General features: G+C 33.5%; 1 protein-coding gene and 1 pseudogene across 1 annotated transcript in view; one reads left to right on the forward strand and one right to left on the reverse strand.

Annotated features, from left to right (window-relative positions):
* The window catches only part of LOC18041584 (putrescine-binding periplasmic protein), an 84,117-nt gene extending 57,563 nt beyond the window's left edge, over nucleotides 1-26,554 (forward strand). Inside the window, exons 3-5 of the mRNA XM_024183133.1 lie at nucleotides 24,184-24,366; nucleotides 25,313-25,423; nucleotides 25,556-26,554. Of these exons, the coding sequence (XP_024038901.1) occupies nucleotides 24,184-24,366; nucleotides 25,313-25,423; nucleotides 25,556-25,975 (714 nt within the window). The 3' untranslated portion in view covers nucleotides 25,976-26,554. The remainder of the gene's footprint in view (nucleotides 1-24,183; nucleotides 24,367-25,312; nucleotides 25,424-25,555) is intronic.
* LOC18042885 lies at nucleotides 1,229-3,851 on the reverse strand (annotated as a pseudogene).
* Nucleotides 26,555-26,567: the final 13 nt, after the last annotated feature.

Here is a 26,567-nt window from a genome sequence, read left to right on the forward strand (position 1 = left end):
TTTGAAAGGAGAAGATGATAGTGGAAGTATGCAGTGTGGCTGCCAGGTACTTGGATTGTATTGTCGGGTAAGGTAAAAGTGGAGAATTATAAGTTTGAACAGAGCATGTTGGACTTTTGTTGACCAAATTCAAAAGCCCAATGGGACGGTCCAGAAGCTTTTGAATAGAAAAACTTGCTAGAAAGCATCAGTTTAAATCACTACTTAAACGCTTGCTTTAACTGCACCGCTTTGTACTGTTTTATGTATGTAGCGGTTGTGCGGTTGTAATTCACGGCTGACGCTACGTGTTTGTTTGTACTGTTCTATTCGGTGACAGAGTATTATTAGTTAGGCCAAAACTATGTTGCAACAGTGGTACAATAGCACTGTTGTTTTCAGTCATTAGATCTATAGTTGTACAGTTGCATTAACAAGATCCAATGGTTGAAAACAACAGTGGTACCGAACTACTGTTGCAACATAGCTGGACCCTATTAGTTATTTCAAAGGGATAAATAAGATTGGTTACAACAAACCTACTAATTTTATAAAATTCAAGTAATATAGAATAAAATAAAAAAATAAATACAAAATTGACTTTTATTTTTTATGGTTGACTATATTTTGTGTTCTCTTCGGGCACTGCTACAATTCTTCCCTATATATCAATTACACCACATACTATCGACACAAGAAATGAAATCTAATATCACCTATTTAGTTAAAAAATCACTCATGAAAAAATTTTACCATTTTGATTTGAGGATCCATATTTTGAACTACAAGCTAATGTTCATCAAGAATCACTGATGGCCGTTGAGTAGAAAAATTATTTTTGGACAAATTATTTTTGTTGATAGAAGAATTTCTTTAGGGACTACTAAATTATTAATAAAAATATCGAACACACCCAAATATCATCGACACAATTGATTTTGAGGATCCATGCTTTGAACTGCCGCCTAATGTTCATCAAGAATAGAGTATGGCTTGTGAGTATAAAATTTTCTTATTTTGGCCCGAAATAAAAAAAAATTAAATTGGATGAGAATCTGCCACTTTCTCATGAAGAAAGGCATACGGAGCATACCATGGTACCATACAATATAAGGAGCCTCCGTTCTTTGGTTTTTCAAACTCTGAAGGGGCCAATATTGCCAAATTCCCCCTTGAAAATTCTGATTACGACATTATTCATCGCTTGATGCAATCAAAGTAGTGACAAAGTAATTGCTAGGCAAGGTTGCTGAGAGCAAAATTGTCCTAAGCATTATATGCATACATGGTGCGGTACATAGAGCACGTTGAATTCCCCACTATAACACAAATCCAGAAAGACAAGTAATAACTCAACTGATATAAAGACAAAAAGAAGATAAAATGATATAGAACAAAGAATTTCAAAGAGACAGCAACATACGATAGACTGAAGCCACTTGATCTGCTCATTGATTGCAGCCTTAAACTTGCAAATAGTTACTGTACGCTAGTGCTCTAAGAAGTGAAAATGATGCAAGCCCTGATTCCCTTTTGACTTCCATTTACTGTCAAACATTCTAGTAATACAAAAAATTGTTTAGATATCTTGCTATAAATATAGCCGTTTGACTGTCATAATAAAGTCACAAATAACCATTCATATTGATCTACTATCACACAGCATGCTTTATGCATACAACAGCTGTATGTATACCAACTCCTAACCTTATCAACACATTTGGCAAAAACTTAGGAAGAAAACTATTTCTCCATCTCTTTTTTGAAATTTCACAATAACCAGCACAATGTGAAAGCTATGTTCTAACCTTATGATAAATGCTCCAGACTCCAAAAGGATTTTATATATGAGAGTTTGTTGCAGCAGATATATTGACTTATCAAGTATGAATCATTGTCTGGATGAACTATCTTTAGATAAAAGAATATTAGAACCACTGTAGAATATCTTTACGCTGCTGGTTCTAACAGGAATCTGCATGTGGCAACAATTGCTAGATCCACAACTCCCCAACTTGAAATACATAGTTGCACACCATGAGATAGTGCTACAATCTACTGAGATCTAACTTATATGGTACTTTAAGCTACTAATGTTTGCATATTTCTACATGTTAAATTAACACTATTATCTATAATCACTCCAAAACAACAAATGATAAGCAACTTTTGGCCACTTATTACTAGCATCCACAATTATAAATAAGAGATCATGGGTTTACTTGTTGCACCTACTTAATTATCTGCAGTTGACATCCTGACGCAAGGTTTAAATAGTGACTGCTTAGAACCCTTGTAGTTGGATCTTGACCTCTCCCATTGTAGCCAAGATTGGTTACTCTGGTAATGAATCAACACTCTCCTGCTCAGGGCCATGAAGATCTGAAAGCTCAGCACTAGTGGAGAACTTCATCAATCTCTTCTTCTCAGCATACTTGAGACAAGGCTGCCTTACGAGACCAATCACCATAGCACCAACGCTTAAAACTGCAACTTTTAAAGAAGAAAGAGCCAACACAACACAACACAACACAAATCAATATGGTTGGAGGAATACACATGATAATGGCTCCAACAGTGACAGTGGGTATCTTGTAGGGACGAGATGCAGCAGGATATTGCATCCTTAACCATACAAATGCTATGAACTCCATAATCATTCCAAAACAGTACAGGAAGTTCTCTGCAGCTACAATATCTCAAAAGCTCAGCCATGATAGCAAAACCACACCGGATGCTGAGAATATGATTCCAATCAAAGGAGTCCCATAACAAGACCTCTTAGCAAAAAACTCAGGTAGCGTTCCACGCTCAGCCATCCCCAAAAGTTGGAAAGAGTCGCTGCTCATCTCAGCCACAAACATGCCCATATTGGACATTGCTGCAGCCCCCTGGATGCACCATCTCAACCAAACTCCTCCAAGCACTTTAGCGATATCTGAAAAGTAACCATCGGTCCACAAGTCGCGATCTAATGGAATAGCTCCAGTTCCAACTAGAAGGGGAAAGAAATATCCAAAAACGACCAAGATCAAAGCATAAAACAAAGCCTTTGGAAGAGTCTTCTTTGGGTTATCCACCTCTCCAGCTAGTTTACTTATTGAGTCCCAGTAGTTGGAGATTCCAAAACAGGGTGTTCAAATACAAATTCCAGTCCACTTCACCTAAATTTACTACAAGCCATCTTGAAGGCTCTAACTTGGGAAGGGACACAAGTCCCATAACCACAAAAGGAAGGAATGAGAAAATCTCTAAAAGAACAGCAGCCCATCCCACAATGGTTAGACCCCTATAGTTCATGAAAGTGAGAACAAAAGTCAAAGCTAACGCCGCAAAGGCTCTAGGTAACCCATCGCCCAAAGCAGGGATATACCAGACTTCAAGTAGTCAAGAAACAGAACTGGGTATAAAGCATTATCAATAACCCCACTTAGCCATTTCATCCAAACTTGCTGAAAACCCCAATATGGGCCTAAGGCAGATGAAACCCAAACCACATAACCACAATTTTCAGGAAACACGGTACCCATCTCGGCAGTAATTAAAGCTTCAGGGACACTCCATATAATCGGAAACACCAAGAAACCAAGAAGTGCTAAAAGAGGACCAGCTGCCTTTACACTATCCTCAACACCAAACGCCCCCCCAGAAACCTCATAGAATATAAGGAAAATAAGTGGCAAGATTGATACTTTTTTAGCGCCATGGACTCTAGGAGAAGATGGTTGGTCATTGATATTAACATATTCAACAGCATCAGACTGCCCCATTTCTACTGAAAGTTGCCTATTCACAGTGTTCCTCAATTTCTGCATCAAGTTTAAGCATAACTATCAAAAGGGTATCGGCATCTAAATTATGAAACAAAATGAGCATTTACTTATTAAAAAAATTCAAAAAAACAGAAATGGATTTCACAGAACACATGAATTTAAGTTCAACATTAAACAGGCGCTTAAGAAAACAAAAGGGTCTGGTCGTAAAGCCATCAGATTGCAAGATTGAACAACATTAACGGAATCAATAGAATCGATGTAAAGAGATCTGAAAAGAAAATAAAATAAAAGATGAAGAGGGATAAAACGACCCATCAAATAAGTGCATGCAGAGCAGAGAGGCAGATACTAGAGAAGCTCCGTCATGTTAGAGAGAGCCTAAATCAATCAGAGCTCACTGAGTTTCTTTTCAACTGACCGGCAGATTTGGAGTAGCATAACATAATATTTTTGCTTTTAATTTTCGGAACACTTTTGAATGGAATTTTTTGTTTTTCAAAACTAACGAAATCGTAAAAATAAATAAACACGTGTTTGGTTTTGGGCTTCTTCTTTTGTTCATTTAATATCATTTGGTTCCCTGATTTTTGACTAATTATCAACGGTATCCTGTTAGTTTCCAAATTGAAATAATATTAGGTCATGAGATTATTTACTCCATTTAGCAATGTAGACTTAATAGTGTATTGAAAAAGCTTTGTCAAATAGTAGTAATAGGGGCATAAGAAATAAGTTCTTCAGAATTTAGATAATATACTTGGCTCTAGGAAGATTCCCCTCTTATCACTCAAGTTAGGCTTTTACCTTAGAGTTGAGTAAATTATTAAAATAAATTATAGCTATCACAAATTCGTCAGGAGACTTTCAATTTTTTTCCATCAAATGGCAATGAGGCAAAATTACCTCAACTTATATTTCAAAACTAATACTTCAAATTCTGACAATAAATTTGATGACAGTCAATTTTATGTATAGTAATTTTGACTCTTTTGTTTGGTCTAAAAGTAATTATTTAAAATGACAATATAACTTATTTAGAAGAAATGGTAAACTTATAGTTCGTAATATTATTTACACAAATAATAAAGACTAATTTGATAATAATCTTTCAAATAATAATGAAGTGTTAATTACTATTTAACATTTTTGATTAATTTCTAAATTTAAAACAAATATGAAAGTTGATTGCTTTGAAGGTTGGATCGTGACAAATTGACAAATGAAAAGAGAAGTAGAGAATATATATTCTGATGAAAGGGACAAGATTCAGCAAGGGGACAATATTCTCTATTGGACCGACAAATGGGGGAAAAGAATATATATATATATATAATTTCTTATTTGTGGATTGGCCAACACGTGTAACAAATATGAAAAGATAAAATTTGGCGTGGTTTTAACCGATATAAGACAAGAAGAACAAAGCAAAGCCCATGAAAATTCACCTTTCATGTGGGTTGGATCGGATAAAATCAATATCTTGAATCAAACAAAATGTTTGGTACATAAAGTTTTTTTTTTTTACATGATATTAGATTTTTATCCCTCGAATTTTTACATGATATTAGATTTTTAACCCTCACTAATATTCGAGAGATATCTACTCCTCATTTTTGGGTAAGGGAGAAGACTACCTTCACTCAATTATAATTAAGGAATGAAATACCCCCACATTACACTTGTAGGGGTTCAAACTGTTGCCCTCCAACTTGGAGTGCAGCAGCGCTGACCACTCGGCCAAAGTCCGAGTGGCTGGTACATGAAGGTTTTGAGTGTGTGTAATGAGCCAAAATTTACATAAGGATATTTTAGTAAATATAAGAAAAAAAGGCTCAGGGAATGGCCTATAGATAGAAGCACGCAGCCCATGAGTGATGAGAATACAATTTAACTGTTCAAACTAATTAGAAGCAAATTCTTTCATATCTTTCTTTAATTTTTCCGCTTAGTTCCTTAGCATCCAATCAAGTTCAAGTTAAAACACTGTTGAGACAACAATATGCAGGCATCAATAAGCATAGTAGTTTTTTATATGTATTCTATACGACAATTATAGAACTTTTTGCAGCAACTTTTTTTCATTAACTAATGTTTGAAGAACTTGTTAAAAAAAATGGTAAATTTATAATTTTGAAAAAAAAGAAAGAAAGTGACGTTACCTCATCGTCATTAGAGACTTGTTGCAATGATAGCTCAAAATTAAAATTTTTGAAGAATTAGTAGACGACGATGATGTAATATTTATACAGTCACCAACATGTTGATTTTTGTTTAATGTTTGATCGATAGAAACGCTTGTCGTCGTCGCTGTTGTTGAATTCATACATAGAACACAGAAGAGAAGGAGGGAGGAAAGGGAAGAGAAGAAGAGAGAAGTGGCATATAGCAAATATGATATGCTAGCTGCATACCAGCCTTAGAGAGATTTTTTTTAATATTTATTATATTTTTGTTTTTGTTATTGGTTTGTCATATGCTTCCAGGGAAGCAATACGTTACATCATAAATTGCACCTTTTAGGGGAGGTGGTAAAAAACGTGAGAGCACTACGCTCCAGCGCATACATATAGAAAGAGTTTTCGAATTTTAAAAAGTTTCTTTATTTCTTCCATGTTTTTGTGCTTAAAATAAAATTTAATTGTATTTTGCATTAACTTAGAAAAGAAAAGCCAGTTCTATATATAAACTCATGCATTAATTAGAAGAGTTGAACTATTGGCACCCCTCTATAATCTTTATAAAATTCCTCTCCTATTGTAATTACATTAAAGGACAAAATAAATCTAATTATATCATTATATTTCTCTTTTCAACTCTTTACACCCGTGCAACTACACCAAAGTCTTTTACAATTTTTGTTTCCTCACAAACAACTTTTTCTTGAGAGATTTACAAAACTTATTTTTAATTTTAAAAAATAAATAATAGTTATTTGAGTCCACTTTAATTTACAAAACTTTCTAATAATAAGTTTTGTAGACTTATTTTTCATTTACAAAACTTTCTGAACTTATTTTTATTTTTAAAAAATAAATAATAGCTATTTGAGTCCACTTTAATTCTACTTAATTCATACATGTATTTGATTTTTTTGAGTAAAATATGTATGATTTAATAATTCAAAAATTTATAAAAACAATATTTGTAATTGGAGTTATTTGGAAGAAACTGAATTGTTTTTCTTTTTGAATAAAAAAAAGCTGAAAAAAGAAAAAGGATATTTTAGGAATTAAAATAGATTTTGATAGAAAAGGGGTTTGAACAGAAAATTACAGGGTGCTAATAGTCCCACTCTAATTAAAAAATGAGTTCATGTGGATGCAAATGTACAATAAAAGAGATTCTCTTTTGTATATTGGAAGTAACATAACTAGTGAGTATAATATGTAAATACAAGTTACCAAGAATTTGCACTAGTGCTAATTAATGGCACAACTTTTGAGCTATGAATTTCTTCTTGATAGTTTAATTATATTTTTGAGTTTTCGGTAAACCTATTTTAATAATTATTAAATTATTTTCACTTCTTACGCCTTAATAAAAAAAAATCAATATTTTCTGGTCTATTCTATATTTTGAAACTTAATTTTTAATTCTTTATATTGCAAACCAAACTAAGTCAAACAGAGTATGCTCTTCAAAGAATTTTTCCATTGGCCATTGCCTTCAAGAAGATTTTATTTTATTTTTATATATTAATTTAACATTTTTCCGTGCACTTGTAAACCGGGCCGTCGGATTCCACATAAAGCAAATGATCAAACCGTTACAAGACCGACCCGGACCCACTGACTCTCATTTTCTTTCATTTGACCATTAAAAGCTTTTGACCACCCCCGCCAAATAAATAAATAAGCTCTTGTTCTCTTTTGTTCCTTCTTAAAGGAAAATATATCTGATCACCAGATAATGATTCCGGTGTCACAAAATATCAAGACAACCCCTAAATTCCCTTAAATTTACGATAACACCCCACCATGGATGATTCCGTTGAAATGCCGCCTTACGATGAAAGGCCTTAGAAGGGTTTTAACTTCACACCCATGCGCTTGATCTTAACCCTCATTTTCCCAATTTTAACTTTCTTTTCGTTGGCATTTTTGATCGAGATCGTTACTGTTTTATTCGGCGAATCATCAGTTTCGAGTTCCATTTTTGTCCCTTCCCAGTGCAAGATAGTGCCAGCAGTAAGCTTTTTTAAAATTTTCAATTTTTTTCCATTTATGAAGCTCAAAAATTTTATTAATTTTTGAATTTTTTTTGAATGATTTTGCAGGTGTTGATATAAGGTCATCAAAGGTTTGTGAACTTGGAGTGTTGAATTATAAGGCGAAGCGTGTGTTTTATCCATTTGAAGCAAGTAAATTTCGCCGTCGATATGATTACTATTGGGCTTCTATCTTCAAGGTATTCATACATTTTCTCAACTTTAATTACTTACCTGTACTATTAGCTTCTTAGTGGCGGTCTTGTTTTGTGTTTTTGATGAATGTGTTTAAGGGTCAGTTTGGGAATGCTGGTAATAGGATGTTGTTAGTGTTTGGCAGTAAATTTGCTATGCATAATTCAGCAATGTGCTTGATTTTGGTTATTGTCTTTAACAATTTTTAGGTAGAGTACTTAGATCATTCACTGGGACAAACGCAGAGCTTGGTTGACCAAAGATAAGTTCCAGGCTGGGGTCGGCAATGCAGAGCTTCTGCGTGTATTAAAATTTGAAGCCTAGTAAATGAATTTCTAATTTATTTATAGTGTTTGTTTTATCTTGATAGAAATGAATGCTAACTCAAGATTTTCCCAACTTTGATTACTTACCTGTACTATAAGCTTCTTAGTGGCGGTCTTGTGAGCGGTGTGGCTGACAGCTTCTTGAAAATTATAAGTTTGAACAGAGCATGCTAGACTTTTGTTGACCAAATTCGAAAGCCAAATGGCACAGCTCAGAACCTTTTGAATTGAATAACTTACTAGAAAGCTCCAATTTTTTGTTGGCTACGGTAAAAGGATGTTGTTTTATTCTTCTTATACTTTACGCTTGCATCAGCTTAAATCACTTCTTAAACGCTTTGCTTTAACTCCACCGCTTCATACTGTTCTATATATGTATCGGGTATGCGGTTGTAGTTCACTGCTGAGACTACGTGTTTGTTTGACGTGGTAATTACGTTACGAGTCTGTTAAACATTCGGTGATTAAAGTATTATCAGTTATTTCGAGGGGACAAAAAAGATTAGTTACAACACACCCACTAGTTTTATAAAATTTGAATAAGATGGAATAAAATAAAAAAATAAATAAGTAAATTGACTTTTAATTTAGTGGTTGAATATATTTTGTATTCTCTCGGGGTACTGCTGTAATTGTTCCTTAAATGTCAGTCACACCCACATGTTACAGACACAAGAAATGGAATCTAAGATCACCTGTTTAATTAAAGAATCACTCATGAAAAAATTTTGCCATTTTGATTTGAGGATCCACATTTTGAACAACCAACTTATCTTCATCAAGAACAGATCATGGCCTGTGAGTAGAAAGATTATTTTTGGACAAATTATTTTTGTTAATAGAAGAATTTCTCAAGGGACTATTAAAATTACTAATAAAAATGTCAGACACACCCACGTACCATCGACACAATTGACTATGAGGATCCATGTTTTGAACTGCCACTTAATGTTCATTAAGAACAGAGTATGGCTTGTGAGAAGAAAATTTTCTGATTTTGGCCTGGAACAAAAAAAAATTAAATTGAAGGAGAATCTGGTACTTTCTCATTAAGAAAGGCAGACGGGGCATACTATGGTACCATAAAATACGAAAAGTCTCCATTCTCTAGCTTTTTAAACTCTGAAGGGGGCAATATTCCCCAATTACCCCGTGAAAATTCTGATTACGACATTACTCATCGGTTGATACATAAGTACAAGTACTGACAAAATTAGGAAAAATATGACTCATAAGTAATTACTAGGCAGGGCTCTTGAGAGCAACATTATACTAGGCTTTATATGCATACATGGTGTGGTACATAGAGCACGTTGAATTCCACACTATAACACAAACCCAGAAAGACAAGTAATATCTCAACTGATATAAAGACAAAAAGAAAATAAAATGATATAGAAAAAAGAATTTCTAAGAGACAGCAACATACAATAGACTGAAGCCAGTTGATCTGCTCATTGATTGCAGCCTTAAACTTGCAAATGTTTACTGTAGCCTGGTGCTCTAAGAAGTGAAAATGATGCAAACCTTGATTCCCTGTTTACTTCCATTTACCATCAAACATTCTATTCATAAGAAAAAAAATCTTTAGATATCTTGCCGTAAATATAGCCATTTGATTGTCTTAATAAAGCCACACACAACCATTCATATTGATCCACATTGCCACATAGCCTGATTTAAGCATACAACAGCTGAATGTATACTGACTCCTAACCTTATCAATACATTGGCGACAACTTAAGAAAAAAACTATTTCTCCATCTCTTTTTTGAAATTTCACAATAAAACAGCACAATGTAAGAGCTGGAATGAAAATGGACCGTTTGGAACTATGGCGGAAGCTTCAACTAGTGTAGTGAGTTGACCTTCTTATTAACCTAGCGAGATCAAACACTGCCCTTGATCTTGAACATATCAATACGATACGCACAACTTATGATTGAATCCAGAAACAATCAAATCTTTAGCAAGAATAATTAATCAGAATCAAGAAACAAGTTTAATGAATATAAACCTATAATTGGAACAAACACAGCCAAAGAACCCAAGAATGACACAACGAACACCAAGGGAGAAGCTTTCCAGTGAGATTATATTAATGATCAAAGAAGAATCTTTTTACAAAGATAACAAAAGAGATTTCAGAGAATAAGCTATGACCCTCTCTCTCTTCAATCTCTGTCTAGTTTGTTAACAGTGATGACCCCAATCTGCTTCGTTAGCCAGCTTCATAACTGCGTCAGTGACAAACTAGCAAACCCAGATTGAGCAGACTAACGACACGTGCATAACGGCTTTAACGAACTTGGTTAAAGAACTGCTCACATGTTCGTCACGCGTGTTGCTTAAATGATAGCCAAAACGACTTCAACCAAATGCCGTTTTGAAGCTTATGAATTATAAGTGAAAACACGTGCTTGTCTCGTGACATTTAAATGCAACAACAAGCCCAAAACACTGCCGGTTCACTATGTTGAGTTTGCCATCTCTAAGCTTCACAACTAGCAGCGGACAAGATGATAATTTAATTGACATGGAGAGCTTTTATATCACTTTTACAACATTCTATATAATTGTGATATTGGGAATCGTCGGTGTTGTATATGTGAACCCTCGTTGGCGACACTGGTGGTTTTATCTTTATTGAAATATGGATGACTTTTCGTTACTATTTTGTTGTACATAACATTATTCTCAGGAGATTTAATCATTGAAATTAACATGTTAGTTTCATTAGAAGGCTGAGTGGTTAGGGCTGCTACCCTCCAACTTGGAGGGCAATAGTTTGAACCCACAAGCGCAGTGTGGGGGTATTTCATTCTTTAATTACATTGTATAATTGAATAAAGATAATATTCTCTCTTACCCAAGTGTGAGTGGAGTAGACATCCTTCGAATATTAGCGAGGGTTAAAACTTGGGCAGAGCTCAATAAGTATTGATGTAAGTTGGTCCTAATAATAGTCTGATTTGTAAATATCAGTTATAGTCTCATGTTTCCTTCCTTAATTATATTGTATAATTAAGTAAATGTACTCTTTTCTCTTACCCAAGTGTGAGTGGAGTAAACATCCCTCGAATATTAGTGAGGGTTAAAATCTGGGTAGAGCTCCATAAGTATTGATGTAATTTGATCCTAATAATAGTATGATTTGTAAATATCAGTTATATTATCATGTAATATGAGTTGTAATTTGAGTAATAATTTCATGTAATTACAAAAAAAATGTTACTTTCATTACTTTTTTCTTCGTTAAAATTCTCAAGTATCAATTATGTTTGCTTAAGAAATAAAATTTCGTTATGAAAATTGTAGCAGTATTTCCGAGCACCTCACATTTTCAATGATTTTTCATAAATCAATTAATCTGCCATACCAATATCAGGTTTAGTTTTTCAGACTAAATGATCAAGAAAGCAAACATACAAATTCACATTTTAGAGGGGTAAACTAGCTTTTAGATTTTAGAACTAGGCTAGCTACCTCACCAAATTCCAATCTGTACAGTGAACTACAAGATTAAGAAAATAATGTATTTATAGTTTAATTGAATCATGAGAAAACAATGTAGTCATAGCTCAATCGGACATGATCACGGAGAGGCATATTCTTTTCAAGTTAATTTGATCCATTTATAAGAAATGAAGTGGATTGAAGTTAAAAGTTCAAATAACAAATCCTTGTTCTTGAGTTTTACGACGTCGTTACTCCTTCAAGAGGCTGATTATGCAAGTGAATGCGGAAACAGAATGCATTATCCACGGGGATGATAAATCAAAAGGCGGGATCATAGTCTATGCCCGCAGATTAACAATTTCACTCATATAGAAAATTAATTTTTTTATATATACTAATCAACACTAGATTGATTATGTTTTGTATGTTTATATGCTAATCAACAATAAATTATATTAAATGAAGAAATGCTTCAAATTTTTCTAATTTAATTTAGAAAATCAATTATTAACATTAATATTCCTAATAAAAATTATTTTCCATCGGTATTCAAAATTTTCACTTATAGAAAATGTGTTTTACGTGAATACAAGTTATTGTGTAAATTTGAATGATAGCGAAAAATAATTTTTTTAATTATTGTAAAAATAATTAACCATAACAAATCCCTTGTGTAAATAATAATCATTATTTAAAAGGTAGAAAGATGGTTAGTGCACAATCAAATTTTAAGCCCCTACCTCCTCGGCCCAAGATTCAAACTTAGATGATCAGCCAAATAAAATTATTTGAAAATCATTCAATCAGGTTCTCGGGGAAAAAATACAAGATCCGTATTTGCATGATATATATGAATTAATGTAATTTATTTGAATTATCCAAATTCATTAGAGATAAAACTATAAAAGATACCAAAAAAGTTAGAAGGAAGGGTGTGCTGGGATATTTTACAAACTATAGGAATCTGGTGAGATTTTGAGCCAAACTGTAGGGAGTTGAAGGCATTTGCCCAATATGTTTAGACGTACACTAACCGTTATTTGATCTTGTTGTTGGTCATGTGAACTAAGATGTAAATTAAAGAAAAAGTATAAAATTAAAAAAAGATAAGATTTCTAAAATGTGTGGAAGGTGATTCATGATTCACTAAAATTACTTGCCCCACATATAAAGGTAAACATGTCTAATTTCATTAAAAATAGGTGGAAAAAATTAACTAATAGAAAGCTACGGAAATTAACCCCCACAAAAATGACTTTTTATAGAAGAATTTATGTTTTTTAAAATATGTTATCAAAGTGTATTTGATCAAATCTCAATTGCTTAGTATGGTTAGGATTTTGTGAACATAACTAAAAAGTGAAAAATATGAATGATAGGGGTGATGCTTGCAATATGAATAAATAATGGACTGATTCAATTGATGATTAAATTTATATATTATTGATTATTTATGAATTTTCAGACTTGTTATGATGTATAACTATGTGATTTTGAAACTTGAAACCGTGGCAAACATTGAAAGGAATTATAACTTGAAATCATGACTCACGGGGTATGTCATGATTCACGTGCACAAAAAAGGTAGAATTGTGGAAATTTACAACCCAACGACAAGTACGGAAAGAAAGGAAGAAAATTAAAAGACTTCGGGCCTAGCCTGCGTGTATTAATTATTAGATTACTTTTTTTTATAAGGGTAATCATCAATTTACTCCATAACAATCTTTAATTCATTTCTTAAAAATATCAAAACTTTAATTTATCTTTTAAACATCGTTACCTCTCTATTGGTTTTAACAGTTCAAAGGGTAAAATTATATTTGCATATTTTCTTGACCGCCAACTAAATGATAAAACTCAAAATTCAATCTTGTTATCTTGTTTCAATCCTCTATCAATCAAATAAGATTTCTAAAATATGTGGAAGATATTGCATGATTTCCTCAACCTACCTGGCCCGAACATCAAGGTAAATATCTCTAAAATAGTTGATTAAATCTCAGTTGCTAAGTATAGTTAGGATTGTGTGAACATCACTGAAAACTATGATTGATAGAAGTGATCTTTGCAATATGAATAAATAATTAACTGAATCAATTGATTTATATATTAAAGTTTATGAATTTTCGGGCTTGTTGCGATATAATAATAGCATATGATTTTGAAACTTGAAACAGTGGTAAATATTGAAAGGAATTAATTTGAAAGCATGATCCGTGGGGAATGTGATGAATCGTGTTTACAAAAAAGGTAGAATTGTGGAAATTTATAACAGAACGATAAATATGGTAAAAAGGAAGAAAATTGAAAGACTTGGGGCCTGGCCTGGGTGTATTTTCTAACTATCCAATGGACAAAATTATATTTCTATACTTTCTCTTACCTAAGTTTCATAGAATAGCTCATTTCATTTTTATTTTTTAAATAATAGCCCAAAATATCATTATGTTAACTCATTATTAGTTGAATGGCGTTTGTTAGTAATTCATTAAGGGTAAAAAATGATTTTCTATCAAAGAGAAAATTAGAAAAATAAATAAAAATTGATATATAACTAAAAATTATTTTATCTAATCCCACTAAATAAGAAATGCCAAAAAAGATGAAAAAATTATATTTCAAGCAATTCTTTTTTCACTTATTTCTATTTTGGCAACATGAAAGCCCTATAAACCCTAGATCTAAGTACCAAAAATATCACAATTTTCTTATTCATATAAGTATACTCTCTAATTGCATTGTAAAATGGCTTGAATTGAATTGAAGATAAAGAAGATATTCAGCACATGCAAGCACATAAAAATTGGTGGCATTTTTGAGTTTTTCTTCCAATGATTTAAAGATATTGTTTTAATTACAGTTTGTTCCTTATGACAATTATTCAATGGCGATATCAAACTATATCATCGTTGATTTCATTTAAGAAAAAAGTTAATGAATTTTGCATACTTTGTAGTGTTATTTAATTGTGTAAAAAAATTATTTTAATATAGTTTGTATCGCTTTAATGAAAAATCCTATTTTGCCCTCAATGAATTACTGGTTAACGATTTTACACTAATGGTGAGTTAATGGAAAGATATTTTAGGCTATTGTTTGAAAAGTAGGGATAAAATGAGCTATTGCATTAAACTCTAAGGATGAAAAATGATTTTTCCCTTTTATTATCAATCAACTATCTGATAAAAGTCAAAACTCATATTTTTTTTTCCCTTGTTTCAATCCCCTCTCAATCAAAAAAGTTTCCTTGTCTAAGCAATGAGGAATATGGCTAGAAAGATTGTTATTAGAAAGATTTATCAATAGTAATTAGTTCACAACTGAACAGTTTTAGATTATTGTGAGTCAATATAGGTCCTGTTTAGGATTGAAGTGTTGCAGTTTTTAAGCTACAGCTGCTGTAGAAAAAAAAACTATAATTATGAAATAAGAGTTAATAATATATAATAAATATAAATTTTAAATAATAATTTTGACAAAATTATTAAAAATATAATAGATTTTTCATAATACAAATAAAAAAATCATATCAACATAGCTTGCAAGGTACAACAGTTAGTATGATGTTAGTTTATTTTTGCGTCAATATAAGTAGTCAAATTGAATAAGTTAGTGAAATGCTGCCTCACTGTCCCATTGAATATGATTCAGCTAACAGGGCTAGAGCTTGTGGATGCCAATGGCACTGAACAAAGTATTGGGTGGTAATTTTAAGACCACGCTATGCCCAAAACCCAAGTTAGGCGATTACAAATACGGGAATCAATGTCACTTTGCTAGGAATGGAGAGGATAGATTGCTTAGTGAAATGCAACTTTGTAGAATGCTGAGAGATGTGCTGAGAGATGAGGATAGTTGTCGATTTCTTCATGTAAATGCTGAGAGATGTGCGGAAGTTTCTACTCAGTTTAGGCTTAGTTTAAGAATAGCCTGGTGATAAACATTTTGAGTGGTGGATCTTCTGTGGATAACAAAAGTAGGTCTATTCAATGGGAACGCGACAAGGGGCTGGCTAACTCGCTCAGGTTGTGCAAATGTTAAAAGCAGAATGCCAGTTGTATGAAGTTATGTCATTTTCTTTATAGAACTATGAAAGCTTGGAGTCCACGATTCAATGGAATCTCGGGCTGTGCCAATGATTGTTTCAAGTACTTTTTCTACTTTCAATGTCCAGACTAAGACTATTTCTAAGCAGCAAGTGCAGGATATAAAGTGCAAATCAAAATAGACAGAAGTGAAGAGGAAGATACGTGGTATATATGTTGATTGGATTGAAGATATACCACTTTTGCCTAGTTCTTAGAACAAAGCAGAAAGCTGTAGTTAAAAATATACCTTCTGCTAAAGATAAGTAGTCAATAGTTCTATTAGTGCATAACTTTGCGATTAAGGATGATCGCTGTCTATTTTAAGAGCTTTTAATAGAATTTAGTAGCCCTGATTTTCAATCTCAGTGTTTTGCGGCTGTTATCGACATCCCTCTGTTACATTTTTCAAGTTTCATTGATAAATTAGTAGTTAGCCTTATGAAGAATGCACACACCATAACCATGTACGTTAAATAGCAAACCTGCATTTTATTGAACTGTGAACTACTGATTCAATAAAGCTCAACATAAGCTAACAAGTCTTTGTGAAATTGCTTCATGGTACATTGTTTGAAGTATTTAAGCTAATATATGATTATTAATGGGCTCGTGAGCCAACCCCATTAATTATATGTACATATATATAATGTTACCATCAATATGATATGTGACATCCCATAACAGCTAATTATAGATCTTTATCCATTTTCATAATTTGCCTTCTGGCTTCCACTGCTCGTCACTAAATTCAAAATCCATTGCACCTCAAAACAACATGAGAAATCTTATAGGCAAATCATGACCAGTTCAAAGATAATAGCGATTATAGGGAAAGAAAATTAAAATCGAAGACGCATATAAAATAATCAAGCTACTGATGAACAAAATAACATGAAAGTGTAAGTATTTATACTAACCTTCACTTATTAGGAAGTTTGTTTCGCTATTGGGTAAGATCAAGCTCTCTGCATATCCTATTGGCAAAAGGAAATCACGCACGTGTGATCTCTCTCTCTCTCTCTACACACGCACACATATACACACGCATATACATATACATGCATGGTCATCATCTTAGAAACCGATTGAGAAATTATTGTCAGAGTTTGAATTTGCGCAATGACTAGTCATGTTGCTAAAAAGAAAAAAGATTGAGATTGAAAGAAATTCATTATCATCAAATTGGTCCAATATCCACTTCACTGTGTGGATCAAATACGTTTTCGAATAGTGCACTGATCTACAATCTACTGCAATAATTTGTTAGGACCCTACATCAACAAATTATGGGATTAGTTGGTTTATTAACCCTAATACATCCGGACAAGTCAATCCTTTCATGAGAAACAAAATGAATTTTGCATCCCATGAAACACAACATACTCAGCTAGTTGAAATTGTGGATATACGGGGGTAACGTAAGCATGCTTTCACAATTTGAAAGATTTATTTTTTAAGATTTAGTATTTCTGGGATCCTATTGAGATAGAGGGGTGGTGAAGGTCTATAGATTTTAACTTGACAGCTTCCTATAACCAAAGATACATAACTATACTAAATGAGCATCATTGAATTTCAAAGTTATTCATTATAAATACTTAAAGAAAGAAAAATAGATATTTTGGTAATAGTAATACATTATACCTTTTCTCTTTTCCAAATTTGCTTAACCTTACTACAAGGCAAGCTGAGTCCAATCAGGTTCTCCAATTCAAAATCTGATGTCAGTATTTTCAAAAGATATTTATGCCAATGGAGATTTCTCAATTCTATAGGAAGGCATTTTTTTTTTTTGAAACTGATTAAGCATCAGTTGGTTACTGTATTACACAGAGATATATACAACTGCTATGACAGCAGGTCATTACACTGATATTTACAATCAGATATATACATGTGACTTATATTATTACATTTTTATTCTATGAAGTACATGCCCATCCAAATACCCCTCACAGAGGAGGGATGTCTCTACTCCACTCCCATTGCGCAAGGGAGAAAGACGTTGTAAGAAGTCTCCATACAATTATATTTAATTGAGGGAGGTTGAGTCCGTGGGGACTCGAACCATTGCCCTCATAGTCATGCTTAACTTTGAGGGCAATGATTCACCACTGGGCTACAAGCCCAAGTGGCTATAGGAAGGCATTCTAAACCTCAGTGAAGTTACACCCTGGAGCTTATAATTAGAACACCATCATACTCGGATATATAAAATTTCAGCAATCTAAAATTTGACATTGTTTTAAATGCTCCAGAATCTAAACGTATGTCTCTTATCCTGGAGAATTCAAGAATATACTTTCGGTTGCATGTGTCCCTTCAGAAAAGAAGCAAATAATGAGTTCGCATAAATTTTCTCAGGAAAAAAATCCTAAAATTTATAAAGAGCTCCTTAAATGAAGACAAAACCTGCACTCGCTCAACTCTTTTTTTTTTTTTTTATGTTGTTCTAGTCTTCTTCAATCCCCCCCTCTAAAACTTTAATCCAAGCGTTAAGTGTAAGTAAACTAAAATATGATTTTCGTATGCAAGTACAACACAACATACCCATAAAAATGAAGAGCGGAAGTTAGAATCAAACCTCCAGCAATTGATATTTTGCAAACTGATATTTGATTCTTCTGAGACTTATGTAATCGTTTTGATGGTGCAGTTTTTGAATTAGATTACATAGCCTCAGGTACTAATACCATTTTCACCATTTTGTTTTTATTTCATCTTTCCATCAAAGATGAAGGGGTGGGAAATTATCAAAGCAGCTGTTAGATGACACCTGCTTCTAGACCTGCAAGTAAAACCAAAGAATGAGCTCCATTAGATACATTTGAGTTAATAAAATCCCTTGTTCCTCCTAATGATTATAGACATTAATTAGGAGGGAGAAATGAAGTAAATTAAATTAAATGAAGGACCTTCATTCTCCACGCATGCAGCCGGCTATTTTGTTACCAAGTTGTTGAAAGGAAGTAAATAGAGAAGCATTCAGATACCACTCTCCCAGATCGATATTCCTAGTAAGACCAAGGTGTAGTTGTACCACTCGGCCTGTGGAGTTGCTGCAGTCAACCCTTTCCCTTTGTTCATCTACCCAGTTTTGAAGTCTATAAGGGGAATTGAAGAAATGTTTAAGCCACAAAAGATCAAATTCCTCATGCTCCAAACATCCCTCACTCCACCCCCCCCACCCCCCGGCGCCCTCTTCTAATATTATTAATACGAGAACTAACATTGTCACCATTTTGAATTTTGAACCACCCATTCTAGCTATATCTCTAACTATTAAAAAACACACATTCTCTCTTTCTCTATAACTATAAATAACAAAAGGGCTCTATGTTATTTATAACAAACACATCTAACAATTTATACACTCAGGCCCCAGCTAGCTTTCAGTTGTCTTCTTTGGTAGTCTTCAGCCTTCTCAAAGACTTTCGTCATGCCTTACTTTCAGCCTTCCTTTCCATATTTGTCATTTTGCTTTAATTTTCCACAATTCTACCTTGGATGGTAATATTTAATTCGCCACGAATTGAGTGAAACGCTGGTCCGTTACCCATCCCACTTCAATATTAACAATATTAATAATAATAAATAAATTCTTCAAGCAATTGAGATTTGACACCCACCCCACTTCAATATTAATATTAATGGGAAATCATAAATTCTTCTACAAATGAGTCATTATTTTAAAATTGTTATAAGCTTATTTATTTAAAAAAAAAAAAACGAGAAGGGGAACTTGTTATCTTAAAATTAAAAGATTCTGGTGTGGCTACCCGAATCCGCACGTTTTTTAAGATTTTTTTTCCAATCTTGTGTACCGTTCAACACCTATATATGCTTTGCAATTGATTAGTTAACAAAATAAAATTCTTGATCAGTTGTGCGGTAAAAATAATATTATTTTACAAAGCTTTACCTGGTGCAGTCAATACGGCTAGAAATTAAAGGATCCCCAGCATGATAATTAAGGAATAATTATTATTCTAGATTTGTGCAGTGGCGAAGCTAATAGCATTTTTCGTTTTCGAGTGAGCTGAACTTTTTCCCCCCCCTAATTCAATACATTTTTATCGTACAATATAATTTTGTAAATAAGAAATTATAGATGCACCTAATAATGCGCGACAAAATAAGCTTTACCTCTCAAAATATTTGTTCTAAACATTATTTAAAATAATTTAGACACATATTTATTCACAAAATGATGAACAGACAAGAATTTGATGATAATTGAAGAGGCAGCATAACTAATTAATATAAAAATTTTTATATAGGTTTCAATAAAGGAAATTTTGTAACTAAATAATTTTTTTTCTGAGAAGCCCGGCCTTGCCCTCTCCAAAATTCGCCACTGAATTTGTGGGGTGGTTACTGGAGTTCACACGTTTTCAAATTTTTTTTTCCCGATCATTCAATAGTAATTTTGCTTTTTAGTTTATTATTATTGTTGTTATTATTATTAACTCAGGCATTTATTAAAGCTCGAACACATAATCTAAACTTTGATATATTTTTTGCTGAGAGGAGTCAAAATTTGGGAATTATATGCGCATCATAACATAATAAACAACCGCAAAGTATCCTACGGAAACTTTCAGTGCACTCTGACAGCAGCTTTTGGTAGTCAAATAGTCTTGGAATCATTTTTTAGCGCATATTCTTTTCGGTAATGTGATGAATTCATATCTAAAGAATCAAAACTATGATGTGAATTTGCTGCAAAAACTGATCCAAGACTATTCATTCATTATTAAACATATGATATCGTCCGTAAGACTGGAGAAATATGAATGAATTTGTTGATGATAACTCAGAAGACGGTTAACGGTTAAATATGCTATGTTGAAATGCACTGTACAGTCAATTAATTTAGTTAGGACTCTGTTTCTAGAAAACAGAGTATAAAAGATGACTAACTGTTTTGGGAGATGCTTTTGGAGGGACTTCTAGATGAAATTGAGAGAGAGAGAGTGTGAGAGAAACTCTGTAAAGTCTTCTCCAATTGGTAACCCCTTTTGTTGCGAATAATAAAGCTTCAAGGCTGTTCATTTATTTGTACATAAGCAGGGGGAAAGCCTATGTATAGACAGCTTCAAATGAGGAAACTGCACCTAACTACGCAGCAGCTGTAATGAAGAAGACATTGATGCATTAGCTTCCTGTTCCGTCTTCTTGGTCTTCGGGGAGGTTGGTAGCAGCAACTTTAATTGTTCAAAGCAAACACTTATCTTTCGTTTCTCATAAAACCTCGTGAGGTAATGCTTTAGATGACTGGTATGCAATATTGTCAATGACAAAATGTAATGTTGTATTCTGCTGATCAACATGTAAAAACTACATATTACTTGAATTAGTTTTTTTTTTTTTTAATTTACTAAATTTCAGAATTTGTTAACGATGTTTGTACTTGGTTTTAACTCGATTAAAGCTCATGAAACTTAATTGATTAATTAATCATTTAGTTAAATTTATTCGCTTTCATGCTATGGATCTTTGCTATAATAACAAATGCTTAATTATATGCGTATGTGTGATATAATAGCTGCGTCTTACATAGCATAACACTACACCAAATATGCCCCCCTCAGATACTAATTAATTACACAAATGTACTTTTATTCAATTTATTATTTAAAATAATATTTGAAAAAAAATGGACTTGAGCAGAGCAAAGTAGAGATAATAAACAAGGGTAGATTATGCATGCGTCAAAAGATTTTAAAAAAGAAAAAGAGAAAATATACGGAAAACAAGAAAATTGCGGGGAGCCACTCTTGTCTTTTACTTTGGACTTGAAGTCGTTCCAGGTGGATAATGTTTTCCTTTTAAATATTTAGAATTATATTGTGGCGCTATTTAAAATAAGTTATAATTTTCTTAAAATCAGACTATGATTACGGTACTCCATGGTCAGAGTGTCGTTGAATAATGCTGAGTCTATTGAGTCCTTTTCAAATCGAAACCAGAACTAAAGAAAAATCCAGAACTGAAACAAGGGCACGAACCAGCAAGATTTGAAGGAAAAATTTACTTCGTTAGTGATCAACAACTAATCAAACGTAAGTGGATTTACAGAAGACTTTGTACAGATCACAATGAAACAGATTCTATGCAAATTGACGAACAACTGAAGAAGAAAAAGGATCGTACAACAGGCACTGCTCATAAGCTTCTATTTATACTGATGTTTCTGGAAACGTTGTAACAGATTATAACTAATTCGTGCCACGTCAGCATAAAATATCTACTAGACCCATTTAACTGAAGTCAATCTGCACAACGACTCTGAACCTCTTCATATTTTCCATTTCAGTCCACAGACTCAACTACACACGTCTCCAAAAATAATAAGTTTTATTTATTTATTTTTATTAATAAAATAAATTTTTATTAACTTTCGTTGATTTTGGTAGATTTTGTTTTTGAGCTGTTACTACACTGTCGGCTGGTGTGTCATCATACGTAGTAGCGTCATCAACCCTCTCATGACTTTGACGGCCGAAACATGTTTCATGGCACAAATAATGACAGATTTGTTTGAGGTACGGCGGAGATGCCTATTCAAATATTTGAAGCCAGCCCCTCCTTGTTTAACATTTTTTTTTTTAAAAGGGGAACAACTGCTTTAGCTGTATATATCAAGAAAATTAGCTAACAGTTTATGCACTTAATTATTTATTTTGCCACACATTTGTAAGTGGTCAATGCTGCCGTAAAATTATTAGACCCAAAATAAAGTGTGATGAGGGACAGGAATTAATGTTCCCATTAGCTGTAGCACCTATCTTCCATCTCTAATTTTAACTTTCGATTGATGAAGTGTTTTCAAATTTGTCAAATGTCTGTAAACTGTTTAATAATTGAAGAAAGTTAAAATTCATTTTCTAAAAATTATTTTCATTCAAAATTGCGATTGGATGGTAATCAGGGTTAATATCAGAGCTTAAGATACTATAACCGTGAGAACCTATTGACTGCCAATTAAAATATCCATTAAAATGTCTAGGGAGTTATGAAGGTGGGGGTAACTTCCAATTTCTAAGGCCACAGAGTAGACATCATCCAGGATCCTAGGAAAGTCCAGTTAACCTCCTGCTCGATGCAATTAATAAATTTGGTCAATGCCACTGAAACCTGCTAACTGACGTCACAATGCGACATGAGCACTTCAAAATGGGACGGACAGTCAGTAGCACTGAATTTTTCTTGCCTAAGATTGAGCAATTGGTCTAACTACTAATCCCTATTGTAGGTTGATCATTATTTTTTCAATTATGTTCAGTTTGACCCAAAAAGTTGCAGAATCTTGAGCTGAATATTGTCACGGAACACTGTCAATGTCGCTTAGCATAGCCAACAAACTTGATGTTAAAACAAACACACAGTGTGTCTCATGTCTCACAAATCAAATTATCATCTGTAATGATGGAGAATTTTTCCAATGTATGAAGTATGCTTTGATACGTGGGTTACCTTGGAGAAGATATCTCAAAATAAAGAATATGGGGAGAAAACAGTTCAGTAGTTTATTATTCTGTAGTCAAGTTTTGTCTCGAAAATGGTCAAAATTTAAATGATTAAGGACAGGGGATCTTCATTCTTTTTCCCCTTTTTTATACCAAGATATCTCTCAACCTTTATATAATCCCCACTGGATATCTGCTTCTCATAATTAAAATAAAAATTTCACCGCTCTAACAATAAAAAGTAACATCTTTAGTCAAATAATTTTGCGGTTCCTCATCATCTTAGTGTGAGACTATCAGTACTTCCAAAAACATAATAAAACTGGTTTGATCCTGTTTATTAATGTTTAAATGTTGTTCATTGTGACATGTAGAAATGATGAGGCGAAGTTTATTTGGGCATCAATTAGTAAGATCTTGTTCGAAGTTGTTTTCTGAAATGAACTGCCAAATGGTAGTTTTTTGGGGGCATTTGATGGCTCTTTTTTTTTCCTCATTTTCAACATGTGCCTGCTTGGAACAGGAAGGATTAGGCTTTAGAGTTGTTATTTATTTTGAGATGCTCTGGTCATTGCACAATTTGTTCACACTGGAAATTAGAATGAGAAATTTGTTGATGCTGTTTTGAGAGATCTGCATTCTATGCACAATAACATGATTAATGAAAATGTATTGTAGGACTGGAAAGATCTGTGGCAGCCTGAGCTCGCAGGAAGAATTTCAATGGTTAATTCTCCCCGAGAGGTTATTGGTTCAGTTTTGAAGTATAGGGGAGCATCATACAATTCAAACGATATTGATTCGCAAGTTGCTGGTGGGAAGATTGCTGTTCAGCAGAATCTGGCATTACTGGCAAACCAGGTACTCTTACAGAAATGATATCTGGTCATTGCATGTTATTGCCTGACAACTGATTTTGTTTGTAAAAGTCTACTTCTTCATACATATGAATGCATATGTTAGTGTTTTCTTCTCGTTTTCATACATATAAATGCATATGTTAGTGTTGTCTTTTCCTTTTCATACATATTACTACATATGTTGGTGTTCTCTCCTGAGATGGATGCAATAAAGGCTTTTGCTCCTAAATTTAGCTGAAGAAATGGCAAGGGATGTGAGATTCTGTCTCATTAAATTAACAAAAACCCAAAGCAATGAAAATCCATAATAATGTGGTGTGGGTAAATTGGCTCCATTTGGTTCGTTTCCTTAATGTGAATGCGCGAGCAATAGAGACTAACAAAATGAAGTGACAACAAGAAGTCAGTGTCCTTTGATGGATGCATTTTTAGGCAGAAATAGGTTTGTAATTGACCAAATTTGTCTGGCATGCCAATTTCAAAAAAATTAAATTATGTGGTTATTAGCTGTAATGAAGGGGGATAGTAGGTGCAATCAGGTGGATCCTGGAAAGTTCAATAAAGTTTTGGTATGGCGTAGTGAAATTGGTTTGTGCAACTCAGGAGTCTTTCAGGTGAACGATGATAGGTTTTGATTTATGAATATTATAAATCTACTGTGCATAGTATTCTAGTAGAATCATCTATAAGTTCTAGTTATTGAAATTGTATACTTTGCCCGGTTTGAGTTAAGGGCACATGTAATATGAAAGATAGTTGTCGCATCTTTTAGGTTACCTAACATTTGATCAATCCTATTATGGGGGCTTCAAGATGTCTAACAATATGTAGAATGCCCATGCTCCTCCCCATTGTTTATCTTCTACAATAATTTGTTTTAGATGCTAATATCTTTGTCGATACCGGTAACAATATTACAATATCTGCGTTTATTGGGTTTTACATAGGTTCGACTGTTTGACAGTACACACTATCTGAAGGCATTTGCAATTGGAGATGTATGGGTTGCTGTTGGGTGGATTAGTGATGTTCTTCCTGCTGTCAAACATATGTCTAATGTTGCTGTTGTTGTTCCCAAGTCTGGTGCTAGCTGCCTGCCATTCTACTTCGATATTCACATTGTTATCTCCTTCATATTAGCGATCAGTAAACACGATAATGTGACTAATAAGTTCGTATTCTCTTTATAGGCAATCCCTGCTGCCTCAAGACTTGAAACAAAACAAATTGGAGGGCGAGTCGGAGGTCCATCTCCGTTAATCCATCAATGGATAGAATTCTGCTTGCAAACAGCGAGAGCATTACCTTTCAAGCAAGAGGTAATCCCAGGTGCATCTCCCTCTGCCCTTGAAAGTACTCTGGTTAAGTTGCCTGAAGAACTTCTGGAGGGTAAACCAAGTCTGGATACTAACTTAATTGCTGGAGTACTCCCGGCTGAAATTCTGGCCAGATGTGAGTTTTTGGAGCCATTATCTGAAGCTACTTTGTCAGATTATGAGTGGCTGGTTGTTAATCTGCAAAAACCTGCTCCTGTCTTGATGAAAAGGGTGCAACATTACTTGTCATCATTAATCCAAAGCTTTCTAGCAAGAGCTACATTGAAAAGTTAATGGCGCTGCATGCCAGTCATTATAATGCTGTCAGGACAATTGGGTCAGGGCAATTAGGTCAGAGCATAACTTCATTAGGAAAGGGGGCTTCAGCTACGTTAAATATTACAGGATGTACTGAGATGGCTGAAGTTCTTGAGGTTTTATGAGAAACGAAAGATGAGTGTTTGTTTGAACAAAGTTGTTGCCAATCTTGCAGAGTTTGAAAACAAAGATCACGGAGCGAATGCCACCGATTTCTTCATCATTTTAGCCTCCATAATTGAAGTTTCCTCATTTGAAGCTGTTTATGCATACGATTTTTCCCTGCTCTAGTACAGGAAATTGAAGAATTAACCAGATGTGATATGCTGAAAGAGGGAAGTTTTCTTCCTTGAATGTGGCCTTTGTGATTTGTCTTGAAGGAATAGGATGATCACTGGCAAGAACCCTATCAAGGTAGATTTTATGGTGTTAACATATTATTCAGCATTTTGTTACATTAGCAATGATGCTTTCATAGCATGAAAGTGTTTAAATTTAACTGAATGATCTTGATTGATCAATTATGAGTTTTAATCGAGTAAAAACTAAATACAATAATCGTAACAAA

This window comes from Citrus clementina, unplaced genomic scaffold (assembly GCF_000493195.1).
Source record: "Citrus clementina cultivar Clemenules unplaced genomic scaffold, Citrus_clementina_v1.0 scaffold_5, whole genome shotgun sequence".
Lineage (NCBI taxonomy): Eukaryota > Viridiplantae > Streptophyta > Magnoliopsida > Sapindales > Rutaceae > Citrus > Citrus x clementina.